We start from the raw sequence: 14,656 nt of genomic DNA on the forward strand, positions 1-14,656 counted from the left end.
CCAAAAAAAAATCTTTAAAAAACTCAACACCCCCAAAATGAATAATACAATTAAAAAATGCGCAGAAGACATGAATAGACATTTTTCCAAACAAGACATGCAGATGGCCAACAGACACATGAAAAGATGCTCAACATCATTCATCATCAGGGAAATACAAATTGAACTACAATGAGATATAACCTCATACCTTGTCAGAATGGCTAAAATTAACAAGTCAGGAATCGACAGATGTTGACAGGGATGCAGAGAAAGAGGAACCCTCTTACACTGTTGGTAGGATGCAAACTGGGGCAGCCACTCTGGAAAACAGTATGGAAGTTTCTCAAAAAGTTAAAAATAGAGCTACCCTGTGATCCAGTAATTACAGTACTAGTCATTTACTCAAAGGATACAAAAATACAGATTCAAAGGGGCACATGCACCCCAATATTTATAGTAGCAGTATCAATAGCCAAACTATGGGAAGAACCCAAGTGTCCATTGACTGATGAATGGTTAAAGATGTGGTATATATATAAGGTATATGTATATATATAATGGAATATTACTCAGCCATAAGAAAGAATGAAACCTTTTCATTTGCAATGACATGGGTGGAGCTAAAGAGTATTATGCTAAGTGAAATAAGTCAGTTAGAGAAAGACAAATACCGTATAATTTCACCCATATATGGAATTTAAGAAATAAATGAATAAAGGAAAAAACAAAAGAGAGAGTCAAGCCAAAAATAGACTCTTTTTTTTTTTAAGATTTTATTTATTTATTTGAGACAGAGAGAATGAGAGAGAGAGAGCACATGAGAGGGGGGAGGGTCAGAGGGAGAAGCAGGCACCCTGCCGAGCAGGGAGCCCGATGCGGGACTCAATCCAGGGACTCCAGGATCATGACCTGAGCTGAAGGCAGTCGCTTAACCAACTGAGCCACCCAGGCGCCCCCAAAAATAGACTCTTAACTATAGAGAACAAACTGATGATTACCAGAATGGAGGTGGTGGGGGGATGGGTTAAATAGGTGTAGGTCCTTTGTTGTAGTTAATGATTATATAGTAGAAATGGAGAGTGGGCCAAGAACAGAGAAAAGGGAAACTGAGCTTAATTTGTTAATGAGCTGTTTAAATCATTGACATAACACAGACTTTGTACTTGGACATGGAATCCTGGAAATTCAGATGATAAAGCTTTCCTAAGGCAAATGCCATCTACAAAATCTCCATGATTTGTTTAAATGTTGCCTTCTATGTAGTAGAAATGGCTTTTATACATCCATGACTTTAGATGGGAAAAAATATCTTCACATATGAATATTACCTAGAATGTTCCCATTCATTACTCAGTAATTAGATCATGACTCTCTTTAGTTGTCTTCTACCTCTCCAGTATCTGCAGTAGTTAAAAGTTGTTTCTTGTCAGAAATACCTTCCTCTTGGTTTTGCAATTTAGCTGTCATGCTAGATAGATTTGGGTTACATTAGCCATTCATATTAAAATATGTTAGTTGAAAAATACTTTAGAAAAGTTATTTCATATTTTTAAAAATGTCAAAAACAACTATCAGTTCCTGAGATTATGTTTGTCAGTCTACTTTCAGGATAGGGCAAGATATATATAGTTGGGGGATTAGGTATTATAGATAAAATAAACCTGTTCTCTGTATTCAAAACTCTTGTTTATTAAAAAAGGTGGATGTTTTATCATTAAGGGACAAAGATTTAGAACTTATAAAACTGCATATACAATAAATAGTGCTTTGTTAGTAGTAAACAGAGGTATAGGGTCATTCCATTCGCAAGCTCTTCCTTTAGGGCTAAGTTGAATTTTAATATTAGTTTTGTTAGGGAACTGGGGTTTGAGGAAGAAGTTTTACTTTTTACAAAAATAGAATAGAATAATGAATTTCAATGTGCCCACTTGCCCAGCTTCAACAACTATCAACATATGACTAATCTTTTTTTTTTTTTTAGATTTATTTTAGAGAGAGAACATGAGATGGAGGGGTAGAGGGAGAAGGAGAGAGAATCTGAAGCAGATTCTATGCTGAGCATGGAGCCCGACACGGGGTTCGATCCCACAACCCTGAGTCCACAACCCAAGCCGAAACCAAGGGTAGGCTGCTTAACCGTAACTGTGCCACCCAGGTGCTCCTGTGACTTCTTATTTTTATGAATGAGAAAACCAAGGCCCAGGAAGATGAATGTGGTTGAAGTCTCACCTGTAGAAGGAGAGGAGCCTGCTCTGTTCACAAGAATTTGAGCATTGCAGTGGGACAGCCATACCAGTCCTTAATCTGCTGGTGGTGTCTCACTGCTGTTACTAGGCAAGGCTGAATCTGTGCCAAAGTCTCAGCCATAGCATGTACTTTCTTTCTTTAAACCTATTTAGATGACAACACTTTAAAAGCAAACAAAAAATATTTGGGCAAAGAAAATGTGAAATCTGTAATTTAATAGCTGTAAATAATCCATTGTATAGATGTTCTATACCTCATTTACCTACTCTTTTTACTATTGGGTATTTTTTCAAAAATTGTTTAGGTATAACTTGCAATGGACACTCATCTGTATTTTGTATGGTTTCTTTAGAATAGTTCTTATCAATAGAATTACCAGGTAATGGCTTATATTAATTGTTCTTCCTTTTGTGATCTTAGTGTTTTTTTAATATTAAAAAATAGCATTCAACATCCAGACAGAAGTATAGGTTTATTCTTTTGTGCTCATGCTATTGTAGTAAGTTATAATGTAGAGGTAGTGTAAGTTTTCATTTATCATAGAATGAGGATTTGAAGGGACTTTTGACCTGGCAAAAGCAATGTAGAACTTTACATGATGGATGCAGAAACAAGCCACGCCATTTTAAGAAATCCTAATCAGTTGAAAGTACCTCTCTGTGTTGAGCAGAGAACCTACCCCTCATAAACTCTTTTGAGCCATAAAAAGTCAATAGCTAAGCGAAAATAAGTCAATCAGAGAAAGGCAATTATCATATAATCTCACTGATATGTGGAATTTGAGAAACAAGGCAGAGGATCATGGAGGAAGAGAGGAAAAAAATGAAACTGGACTAAACCAGAGAGGGAGACAAACCATAAGAGACTCTTAATCTCAGGAAACAATCTGAGGGTTGTTGGAGTGGAGGGGGGTGGGAGGGATGGGGTGGCTGGGTGATGTGACATTGGGGAGGGTATGTGCTATGGTGAGTGCTATGAATTGTGTAAGACTGATAAATCACACACTTGTACCCCTGAAACAAATAATACATTATTTGTTAATTAAAAAAGTCAACAGCCTGTCCTATAAAATAAACCTTGATGTTTCTTCTGAGTATATTCTCATTTCTTCTTAGTATATTCTTCTTATATATAAATATACTAAAAAGTGGATTCTTAGTGTTTCTTTTTAGTATATCCTCTTCTATTTGAGATACATTTTTAAACTTTTTAAAAAAGATTTTATTTATTTATTTGAGAGAGTGAGTGAGAGAGAGTGAGAGAGAGACAGAGAGAGAAGGAGCAGGGGAAGGGGCAGAGGGAGAGGGAGAAGCAGGGAGCCAGATGTGGGGCTCGATCCTGGGACTCCAAGCCGAAGGCAGACGCTTAAACAACTGAGCCACCCAGGCACTTCTGAAATACATTTTTTAATAGTTCCTCCTAATATATGTTCTCTAAATTCTTTACCTTTATGAATATTTCTTTTAAAGTGCGATTCTCCAAGTAGGAGCCTATCTTTTCATACAGTCTGAACAGTTAGAATAATGGTATTCCTTTAATGTGGACTCCATGCATCTGTTAATATGGTCTTGGCTTGGAGTACATGTTGTAGGCATTGTTATTGTACTCTTGGTATATATTAAGATCATTAAGATGTTGTATTCAGACACTTTCACTGAAAAATATATAACTGATTTTTTGAATCAAAATGCAGACCTTTACTTTGATACCAGTTAGTTTTTACCTTCTTGATACCAGTCCAACATTCTAACATGTTGAAATAGCTTTGATTATTTGATCTTGTTTTCTGTTAGCTATCCCCACCAGCTTTGTGCTTCCTGTGCTTTGTGTAAATGACTATGATACCTTAAATCAAGAAACTGATAAATTTGTGAATAAAACAAGACTATTCATGTTAATTTTGTAGAAATAGATATTTTTACATTGAAAGATGCCTATAGAGAGACTGCTTAACTTATTTTTTTCCAGATGATTTTGGGGTTAAATAATAGCCATTTTTTGGATACCATGTATCAAATATTGATGGACATTTGTTTTCAATTTCTGCTTTACATTTAGTTCTCAAACACTGTCTTGAAAGTACACAAAAGTTTACACCATTTGTCTTTTTATGCCCACGCTCTCTGATGGTGATTCATGCTTTTAGTGGACCTCAGCTTTGATCAATTCATGAACCATTAGAATTAGCTAATTTGTTATTTATCCTGTGAGTAATTTTTTCTTCCTCTAGAGCTTCAAAAGACCAGTGGCACAATGGTAGCTTAGCTTATTTTTTTCTTTTGGCTGAGTCAACCTGAGTGGTACTTAATTAAAATGTTCTTTTACCCATATGAAGCACATTTTTAGTCATCTGAATACATTTTAGGTACTGTAAATTTTATTCAGGGAGACTCTGAGTCTGTTGATTAATCCAGAGTCGCCATCAAATATTCTCCCAGTTTGGAATATTTTAAACCTCTAGTCAACAATAGCAACTTCTTTTATGGTTCTCAAATGGATACATTTATGGTCTGAGACTAATGGACTTTGGTTTATTTCCAAAAGATCAGGGCACTAGATGGAATTCATATTTAATTGATGGCAGCACAAACTTTGAATCATTATTCTATATTATGGATTATAGCATATTCAGTCATCAATTTTCATGACACGAATGCACACCAGTGATGTGCTGTGTTTGTGCAATGAGTTGTCTGTGAAAATGTTAAGAGAATGAAGAAGAGGTTTTAGAAACCATTAAGTTGGGCCGCCTGGGTGATTCAGTCCTTAAGCGTCTGCCTTCGGCTCAGGTCATGATCCCAGGGTCCTGGGATTGAGCCCCACATTCCTGGGATCGAGCCCCACATTGGGCTCCCTGCTTGGCGGGGAGCCTGCTTCTCCCTCTCCCACTCCCCCTGCTTCTGTTCCCTCTCTCACTGTGTCTCTCTCTGTCAAATAAATAAATAAATCTTTAATAAAAAAAAGAAACCATTAAATTGTTTTCAGATTAAATCAGACAAACTACACACATGCACACAAAGTGCATGCTTGTATGTGTACTTGCATATGGACATCAAAAAGCTAAAACCAAGTAAAGTTTGTCTATTGACTGTTCCAGGCTTTGTTTGTTCACTATTCAGTGTTCATTGTTTGTCCACTGGCCTTCCTGCCTTAGTCCTCCCTGCTACATATAGCGCACCCTGTTTCACACGGATCTTTCTAATACTCAGATCATATCACCATTGTACTTGAGAATCTTGACTGGCTCTTTATTGCCTGCACAAGGGTGTGCCGACTCCATTCCAACTTGCCCAGTGCTTTTCATGATCTCACTGTTTCTCCTTTTCTCCCATAATATCTCATGTGATGTCATGTTCAACCATGTCATGTTGAACCATGTGCAGCTCTTCATTATGCCTGTTATTTAAAACCTTTGTGCATACTGGCTATGCTGTTCCTTCCATCTGGAATGCCCTTCCCTTCCTCTTTCTGCAAAATTCTGATTCATCCTTTTGCCTTCCTCTGTGAAGCCTTTCCTGCCCGCCCCTCCACAGTTAATCACCCCTTATTCTGCTACATTTGAACTTTCTAGTACTTCTTTTGTTGTCTATGAATGTGTCTGCATGTTTGAAATCCAAATATTTATATGTCTGTATTCCCTACCAGGTATTGTGTATCTCTGAGGTGAGACTCTCGTTTATTTCATTTATCTTTCAAACTTAACCTGAGCCATTAATTTTTGGAGAGCAATGAACCTAACACAGTGCCCAGCAAATAATAGGAACTAAATAAAATCTTCTTGAATTGCGTAAAAATGGTCCTTTTAGATGACTCAGATATTCATAAGATATTGAGTAAATTATTAGTGTCCTAAATAGTTTATCCTCCTAACTTAGATCGCTAATTATTCTCTGACACTCATAGATATGCTATAGTGTTTTCGTCATTAGAGATCTGATTGCCCTCTTGTCTGAAAAAATTCCAGTGTGTTTGTGAGGTTTCTGATCATGCTTGACTAGAAACAGCAGGTAGGGCATTTAGGTGTTCACCTACATTATTTGAGTCTTGAAAATCAGATTGTCTCATAACATTTTGTTGGACCAATTTTGTGCTCATTTCCGGGTCAACTACCTTTGATGTTATATCCACCATGGCATGGGATTCAAACCTAATTTGCCCAAGTTGGACATCTCCTTCTTCTTTGCTACTGCCTGTGGAACTCTGGGCCAAATATTTAACCTCCAACTCCCAGTTTGTCCACTTGTTTAGTAGGGGACAGTATCTCATAGAGCTAGTGTGAGGATTGAGTAAGGTTGACATGACAATAAAATCAGGTTTTTAGGACAGTGCTTAGCTCAGAATAAAATGTGTCCTGGTGAGCTGTGTTTAGATACACCCACCCAGCTTAGAGTACAGAGGCTTTGGAGTTAGACATTCTATCATTTTACTTATTATACGATTTGGGCGTAGTATTTAACCTCTGCCTCTTTTCCTCATCTTAAAATGGGTATCATAACTTGACTTACCTCATGGAGTGAGAAACAAATATGAAGCATCCAACACAGAGCCTAGTGTGTAGTAGGAGCTTAATAAATGGTATTATTATTATAACTGAAGGAAAAATGGCTGCTGTTACAATGACAGAAATTGCCCAAAAAAGTAAAGAGGTGGCAACTTTAAAAAGTGAAGCCCACTTCTTTCTCAGTATTTACAATTTTTGTATGATTTTTATTTTAAAATTTGTTAATTACAGCAGGAAATAATTACAATAGACCCTCTTTATCTGTAGGGGATATGTTCCAAGACCCCCAGCAACGCCTGAAACCACAGGTAGTACCAAACCCTACACATGTGATTTTTTTCTATACATACATACCTATGATGACAACTTTAACCTATAAATTAGGTATGGTAAGAGATTAATAACAGTAATAATAAAATAGAATAATTATAAAAAATAATTATAGAATTTTATAAAAAATTATAAAAAATACTATAAAAAATAATAAAGTTACGTGAATGTTGTCTCTCTCTCTGAAAATCTCTTATTGTACTGTACTCACCATACTCACCCTTCTTCTCGGGGTGATGTGAGGTGATAGAATTCCTATGTGATGAGATCAAGTAAGGTCAGTGACGTAGGCTTTGTGACCTAGTGTTAGGCCATATTGACCATATGACCAGACATCTACTTTCTTTTTTTTTTTTTAAGATTTTATTTATTTATTTGACAGAGAGAGTGAGAGAGAGAGCGCACAAGCAGGGGGAGTGGCAGGCAGAGGCAGAGGGAGAAGCAGGCTCCCCGCAGAGCAGGGGAGCCTAATGTGGGACTCGATCCTAGGACCCGGGATCACGACCTGAGCCTAAGGCAGTCGCTTAACCAACTGAGCCACCCAGGTGCCCCAGACATCTATTTTCTGACCTTAGTTAACCACAGGTAACCGAAGCCATGGGAAAGCAAAACTACAGATGATGGGGACTGCTGGAGTTATTTGCTGGGTTTGTTGTCATCATCGTTGATGCTGTGTTGATAAGATCCTAGATGCTGCCTTGGGTTGCCTATAGTTTCAAACCACAGAATTAAAGGTAGGAAGAGCCAAAGAAGTCATGGCGTCAAGGAATTTTTAACCATTTGTCGTAAGAAAATTGATTTCATTACCTAAGTCTGGGATGTTTCCAAATGGAAATTTCAGCTAAGAATTAGTCCAGACAACAGTGCAGAATAGCTTGGGAAAGGCTGTCAGCCCTGCCTGCTGCAGCATCTCCTTAGATGAGGCAACAGGATAAAGAGAGTGGAAAGAAGACAGCAACTGCCGTTGGGGACTTCACTTCATAAGCCTCTCTTACAAACGTGGAGTGGCCATCTGGGAGCTGCTGGCTGATAGGAGCTGTTGCGAAGTCCCTGTCCTCACAGCCTAACCTGCTCTAAGCACCTCAGAAACCATTTGCATTTGTGAAATTCTACCTTTAGCTTTAAATCCTTTCCTTGCTTTCTCCAATAGTTTTTTTTTTTTTTCAGAAATATCAGAAAAATTTCCTCTCACCTCAGTTTGCCATTTTTACATCTCATTTGAAAATGTTTTAATTTCACTTTTTTTTTTGGTTACTTTACACTCTAGTAATCCTGTCTAAAAATCCATAAGCCAGGCAGGCAACTTTATGAAGAATTTATGGAGACAGAACTGCAAATTCTAGCTCCCATCCATGTTGGAGTGTTGAGGACAAGTGAAAGATTGCCAGGTATTTCAGATGCTTATTGTTCTAATTTAATTTACTTCAGTAGTTCAATTTCAGTTGACCAGAACCTTGCTATGAGGAGACAAGCACAAATCAACTCCCTGGAGTTACAGCAGTTCAGTGCTTCCCTGCCCTGCCCCTCCCTTCCTCTGTTTTGATGTCCTTGGGCTCCATGTGACAAAGGATTCTGTCAGCCTGATGTTGCATCTGATCTGCCACTAATGCCTTTTTTCCCCCATCGAAGAAATCAGACCTTCCCAAAGGTCTGCTTCCCAAAGCAGTAAGACTCTTCTCTCAGAAGATGAATGGAAGGCGTTAGTGCTGATGGAGAATACAAGGACTCAAGCCAATGTCACACTCTGGGTGTTTGGAGATGAAGGGGTCACTGGACCAATAAGTCTTAGCAAGGACAGCCCAGAGCGGCTTTTCCTTCCAAGACAGGAGGATGAGTTTCGGGCAAACAATATTGCAGTAATATTGTTTTTTGAACATCCCAAATTTATTTCTGTAATACAGAAGGGTGTGGCTGTGTGTGTGTGTTTGTGTGTATATGTGTGTGTGTGTAGGAATGGGTATGTCCTGTATAAAATAAATCTCTGGTCTGCTAAAATCCCCACAAGTTACCCTAATGCCTATTGTAATCATCACAGGAAACAGGGTGTTTTTCTTCACATATCTTATATAAGCAAAGAAAGCTGTAGAAGAAAATTGCTTTCTTTAAAGCAATTAGTTTTAGGCCATTGGTTTGAAACTGGCCCCATAAACCATCAACCTCAACTCAAATTATCACCAGATTATAAGCCATTTAGAAATTCTTCTGGAAATGAAAGCCCTTCTTTTGTATTCTTGCATATACAAGTATATGAGATGTTGCTCAGCAGAGCAGTATGAGCGTGAGATCATTTTCTTGGCATCTTCAGACGCCATATTTTGAAGCTCTGCCCATGCCCATTCGAATATCTCTCTTCTTAGCATCAGAGAACACTGGGCTGATTTATTTTGAGTATCACTGGTTGCCTCTCCTAGTCCCTCAGGGCTTTGGACAAATTTCAATTAGGACAATTACATTCCACTTCACTAATTCACCCTCAGCCCCACAGAGCGCACTGTTAAACAGCAGTTGTTCTCCTTGGAGAATATTTGTTTTGTAGGCTGCATAGAGAATAGCGAATGATTGAGGCCATCTCGAGTCACCAGGAAACCAAGGCCGTTTGAGGTCTCAGTACCTAGCAAACACTAATCCCAAAGTGTTTTCACATCTTCAGACCTGAGCCTGCCATTCCACTTTTACAATCATTAAACCTGTAGTGAAGAAAAGCAGTCATGCAGTCATGAAGGAGCACGTTGGCTCAATGCACGGGCAGTCATACCTTATACAACATATGCATTTCAAAAGATTATTTGAAGGCGATTGTTCAGAACTCAGAGGCTTGTGTGGTTTGATCCTTAGGCTACCCCACAAAAGTCTATTATTACCCATAATATACCTGTGGCATGTGTATGTATATTCGGACAAATCCTGTCAATGTTTTTCTGGAAACATTTACTCAGGTTACAGTCTTAGAACGAATGATATAGATTGCACATTCAATCACCTGGGAGCTTTAAAAACTACTGATGCCCAGTTCCACCTCCAGAGGCTCTGGTTTATTTAGTTTAGGGAGCAGTCTGGGCATTGAGGCTTTTAGAAGCTCCCCAAATGATTCTAAAGTGCAACCGAGGCTGAGAATCCCAGTTCTAGTACTAGACTGCAAATCTGGTGAGCTGCATTAGAGACCTAGCTTACCATATATTCACCATGTGACCTTGGCTATATCAGTTATTTTCTCCAGGCCAGCATTATTTTTACATATAGAGTGGAGGCAATGATATCTATTTTTTTTTCTAAATTTCAGGGTAGTCTGCAATTTATAAGAGAGAGAAAATACATATACATTTTAAAAATTCTATTGACATATAAGAAATGTAGTTAATTAGTGAAGAACAGAGGTCTTGGAATCATGCAGACCAGGTTCAAAGCCAGACTGACCACTCATTAGTTCTGTGACCGTGAACAGATTGCTTATCCTCATTAATCTTTAATTTCCTTCTTAGTAAGGAGTGAGAGGCAGGTAATAATACTAACTTAAATGGCTAGTTGTAAAAAATGTTTGGGAATGTGTGCCTCACACATTGCCTCTGGTAGATGGGAAGTGCTCTACTGACCACAGATGTTGCAGTTACCAGGTGGGTAGATGGGAAATGCTCTACTAATCACAGATGTTGCAGTTACCAGATGGGTAGATGGGAAGTGCTCTACTAAGTACAGATGTTGCAGTTACAGATGGGGAGATGGGAAGTGGTCTGCTAACTACAGATGTCGCAGTTACTAAGGACCCTTTCTCTCCTGGTCAATAGCATTAGCATGGTTGTTTCTAGCTTCTAGCTTCTATTTACTGTGAAGTGAGATCAGGGACTTTCCCAGCTCCAAGCTACTACCTCAGTGGCAGAGACTCAGGGCTGGGTATGTTCCCCCCCAGGAGTCTAAGGCCTTATAGACCCAGACCAGCAGCATGGGCATCACCTGGAAGCTGGTTAGACATGCAGAATCTTAGGCCCTACCCCAGATCTACTGAATCAGAGTCTGTATTTTAACAAGATTCCCAGGTAACCTGTGTATACACTAATGTTTGAAAAGCACTGGTCTAGAGTTTTAAGGAGCAATGGGCCTCTTGGTAGTCTGAAAACCTTAAATCAGGATGAGGCAGCTCATCCCTATAAGCTTTCACTTTTGTGGGCATTGGCTCCCTTGTTCTTCTTCACTGACATCATCTGCAACTTTTGCATTGTCTTTTATTCTTTTTCCCTGCCTTCCAATCCCAAAGTGAACACATAACTTTTTTTTTTTTTTTTTTTTTTTTTTTTTTTTTTTAGCACAGTGTGGCATTTCTGATCAAACAGGCTTGGGTCTGAATTTTACTTTTGGACCTGTGTATCCTGCTGTGTATCCTGCTATGTATCCTTAGATAAATTACTTAGCCTCTTTGAGTCTTTAAAGAGCTTTACTCTTCACAGGGCTATGTACAGATTGGAAGAGACCATATATGCCAAGCACTTGCTCCCTGGCTGCCACATAGCTGAGCTCATTGCCTGGTAGTTACATTCTCCAGAAATAACAGGAGGACAGTCATGAAGTCATGTACACTATAACCTGACTGTTCAGTTAGCCCTTTATTTTTTCACTTAGAATGTGTGTAAAGAGAAAGTTTACACTTCCGAAAAGATCTCTAATGGCTGGCTTAACTTTCAGAGAGAAACTAGGCCCACACTGCAAGATAACTTCTTACTTCCTCTGCTGGGAAGAGCTAGCTTTTGAGTTCTGCCACCAAGATCAGCTCTGGGAATAAGAAAGTGGGGGAAGTGTTGTGGGGCATTAACAGCCTCTTTTCCTCCCTCTCAGTCAATGCCAGCATAGTCTTTCTTGGCCTGGTGATATAATAGCCCCATCAGCTAGTTGGTCTAGCTGCTACAGTTTATGGGGGAAAGTAGTAATGGTGATGGACCCTTAAAAAAAGAGAATTTCTGGGGCACCTGGGTGGCTCAGTTGGTTGAGTGTCTGACTCTTGATTTCAGCTCAGGTCATGATGTCAAGGTCATGGGATCAAGCTCTGTGTCGGGCTCTGCGCTTAGTGCAGAATCTGCTTGTCCCTCTTCCTCTGCTCCTCCCGCTGCTCTCTCTCTCTCTTGCTCTAAAATAAATAAAATCTTTAAAAAAAAGAGAATTTCTAAGTGTGGGAAATGGGTATGCAAGAAGAATTCTGATGGCTTCTGGGTCACTTGACTGTCCCAGCTCTTTTGGGGTCTAGTTTATAGGTAGGCAGTGATATAAGTCAAATATAATATGCAAGTGCCTATCTATATTCATATCTCTAGTCTGTGGAGATAGATGAGTACCTGTAGTAGAAATAATGATAATGGATGTTACTTAAGCTATTAAATAGCCAGGTGGTATACTGCCTTTTTTAATCCTCACACTTCTCTTATTATACTGAAAATGTCTGCTTATAAATCTGTCTCCCTTACCAGATTATAAATTTCTCTATGATAAGGACTATACCATCATTTTTATCTTTGTATACCTTTTAGCCTTGCATAATGCTTACATTATTGAGCTAAATAAACATTTATTTAGTTAAACTGAAAATTGTGTGCAATAGACATTATGTCCATCCAACAGATAAAGAAATTGAGATCCAGGGTTGTACAATACCATATTTTATTCAGGTTGCAATAGCCAGGATACCAATTGAAGTCAAAATGATTCCCAAGCCAGTTCTCTAAAATGCTACCTGGATTAACAAATACTCTTGGGACATTTCAAAAACTAACCAAATATACATACTCTGCGGGCAGGTTTGTTTCTTGTCCTTGAACTTTGAAATCTATGTGGTAGTTTATAATCAAACAAGAGAGGATTTTCAGAGTAGAAGCAAGTTCTAGACTCACTGGCGCTTTTCCTTAAGCTTGTAGAAATAGCTATATTTAGCTTTGATGAAAATTGCTTTTTTTTTTCTTTTTAAAATAAGAGCCCATCTTTGGGAGCAGCTCAGAAGATGTTGGCTTCCAGTGAGAAATGTGTGGTAATCAGAAAGCTGAGCATATGTATGTTCTTTATCTTATTCTTTCATCTGACTCCTGCATATTTTTAGTCAAGTCTCGTGATTTTTCTGTTTCATATTCTGTCTGTGGAGTCCACTAGTGGATTCTTGAGAAGACTTCATTGCTAGACTCTGAGAGGTTCCCTGAGAGCTTTCCAATTATTAGCAACAAAAAAAATGCATTTAGTAAGAAGAAGAGAATGAATCTTTTAATGTGCTTAATTTTAAACACTCTGCTAATTGTTTCTTCTTTGCATGTCATTCAGGTTGAAATATGAAGCATTGGAAAAATATATAAGATCAGGCTAGGACATGATGGGACTAGCAAGCAGCCTGAGTGGAGCTTACAGAGGGTAATGGTTTTTATTTTGTGTTTCATATTTACTCTATTATGAAAAGAAGGAAGCAGGCTTTTTAAAGCAATGAGAAAGAGAACATATTTTCCTAATTGTTGTAAATAATGTGAACATAGTTTTTGGGTTATAACATTCTAAACAAATAGGGTTCATCTTTGTGAGGTTCTTAAAAATAGCATTTTTATAGTCATATTTATAAAGGTAATCTGTGTTCATGGAGGAAGATCTGAAGAATACAGTCAGGTATAAGAAAAAAATGAGTTGTTACTCATTGATCATTCAATGACCACTGGGGTTGTTCACTTTCTTCCAGTTTTTTCTATGAATCATTCTCTTGAACTCACTTTCTTTCTCTCTACATACACATACACACACATGTGTTTATATATAAATGTATATATTACATATTTATACATATAAATGTATATAAAGATGTGAATATATTATATGCACATTTACACATTCACATATATACACACTCATTTATATATATTTCACCCCTTTAATGAAATTGAATCATGCTATGTATGTACTTTGGTCCTGCCTTTTCTTTATTTTTTATTTAATCATGGCAATAACAATAGCAATAATAATGTGTTTGCTAAGTTCTTAACATATGCTAACTGCCTTACAAATACAACCATATTTTTGTTACCTAAGCAACTCTTTGATTTAGGTACCATGAGTATCCATTTGTATAGATGAGAAAACGGGGGCTCAATAAACTTAATTGATTTGGCTAAGATCACTTAATAAAGGTCGTATTGTGTGTTAGACTCCAAGGACTGAGATTTTTTTTAATTAAAATTCTATTTGAGTATAGTTGATACATAATATTACTGAGATCTTAAGCACTATCACTGGGCCTTAAGTTTGTTTTCAAAAACAGATGGCAATTAAATTTTTTTTCCATTTTTAAAAATTTTTTTATGTTATGTTAATCACCATACATTACATCATTAGTTTTTGATGTAGTGTTCATTGTTTGCGTATAACACCCAGATTCATTGTTTGCGTATAACACCCAGTGCTCCATTAAGTACGTGCCCTCTTTAATACCCATCACCAGGCTAACCCATCCCCCCCTCCCCTCTAGAACCCTCAGTTTGTTTCTCAGAGTCCATAGTCTCTCATGGTTTGTCTCCCCCTCCAATTCTCCCCCCCTTCATTTCTCTCTTCCTACTATCTTCTTTTTTTTTTTTTTTAACATATAATGTA

The 14,656-nt window shown here is 37.9% G+C and overlaps 1 protein-coding gene across 1 annotated transcript in view; it reads left to right on the forward strand.

Moving 5' to 3' along the window:
• RP1 (RP1 axonemal microtubule associated) overlaps positions 1-14,656 on the forward strand; it is a 225,993-nt gene that overhangs the window by 94,518 nt on the left and 116,819 nt on the right. The window contains 2 exon segments of the mRNA XM_081817120.1: positions 8,709-8,901; positions 13,349-13,435. Coding sequence (XP_081673246.1) covers positions 8,709-8,901; positions 13,349-13,435 — 280 coding nt within the window.

The sequence above is a fragment of the Leptonychotes weddellii genome, chromosome 4 (assembly GCF_054177405.1).
Source record: "Leptonychotes weddellii isolate Sample4059 chromosome 4, ASM5417740v2, whole genome shotgun sequence".
NCBI lineage: Eukaryota > Metazoa > Chordata > Mammalia > Carnivora > Phocidae > Leptonychotes > Leptonychotes weddellii.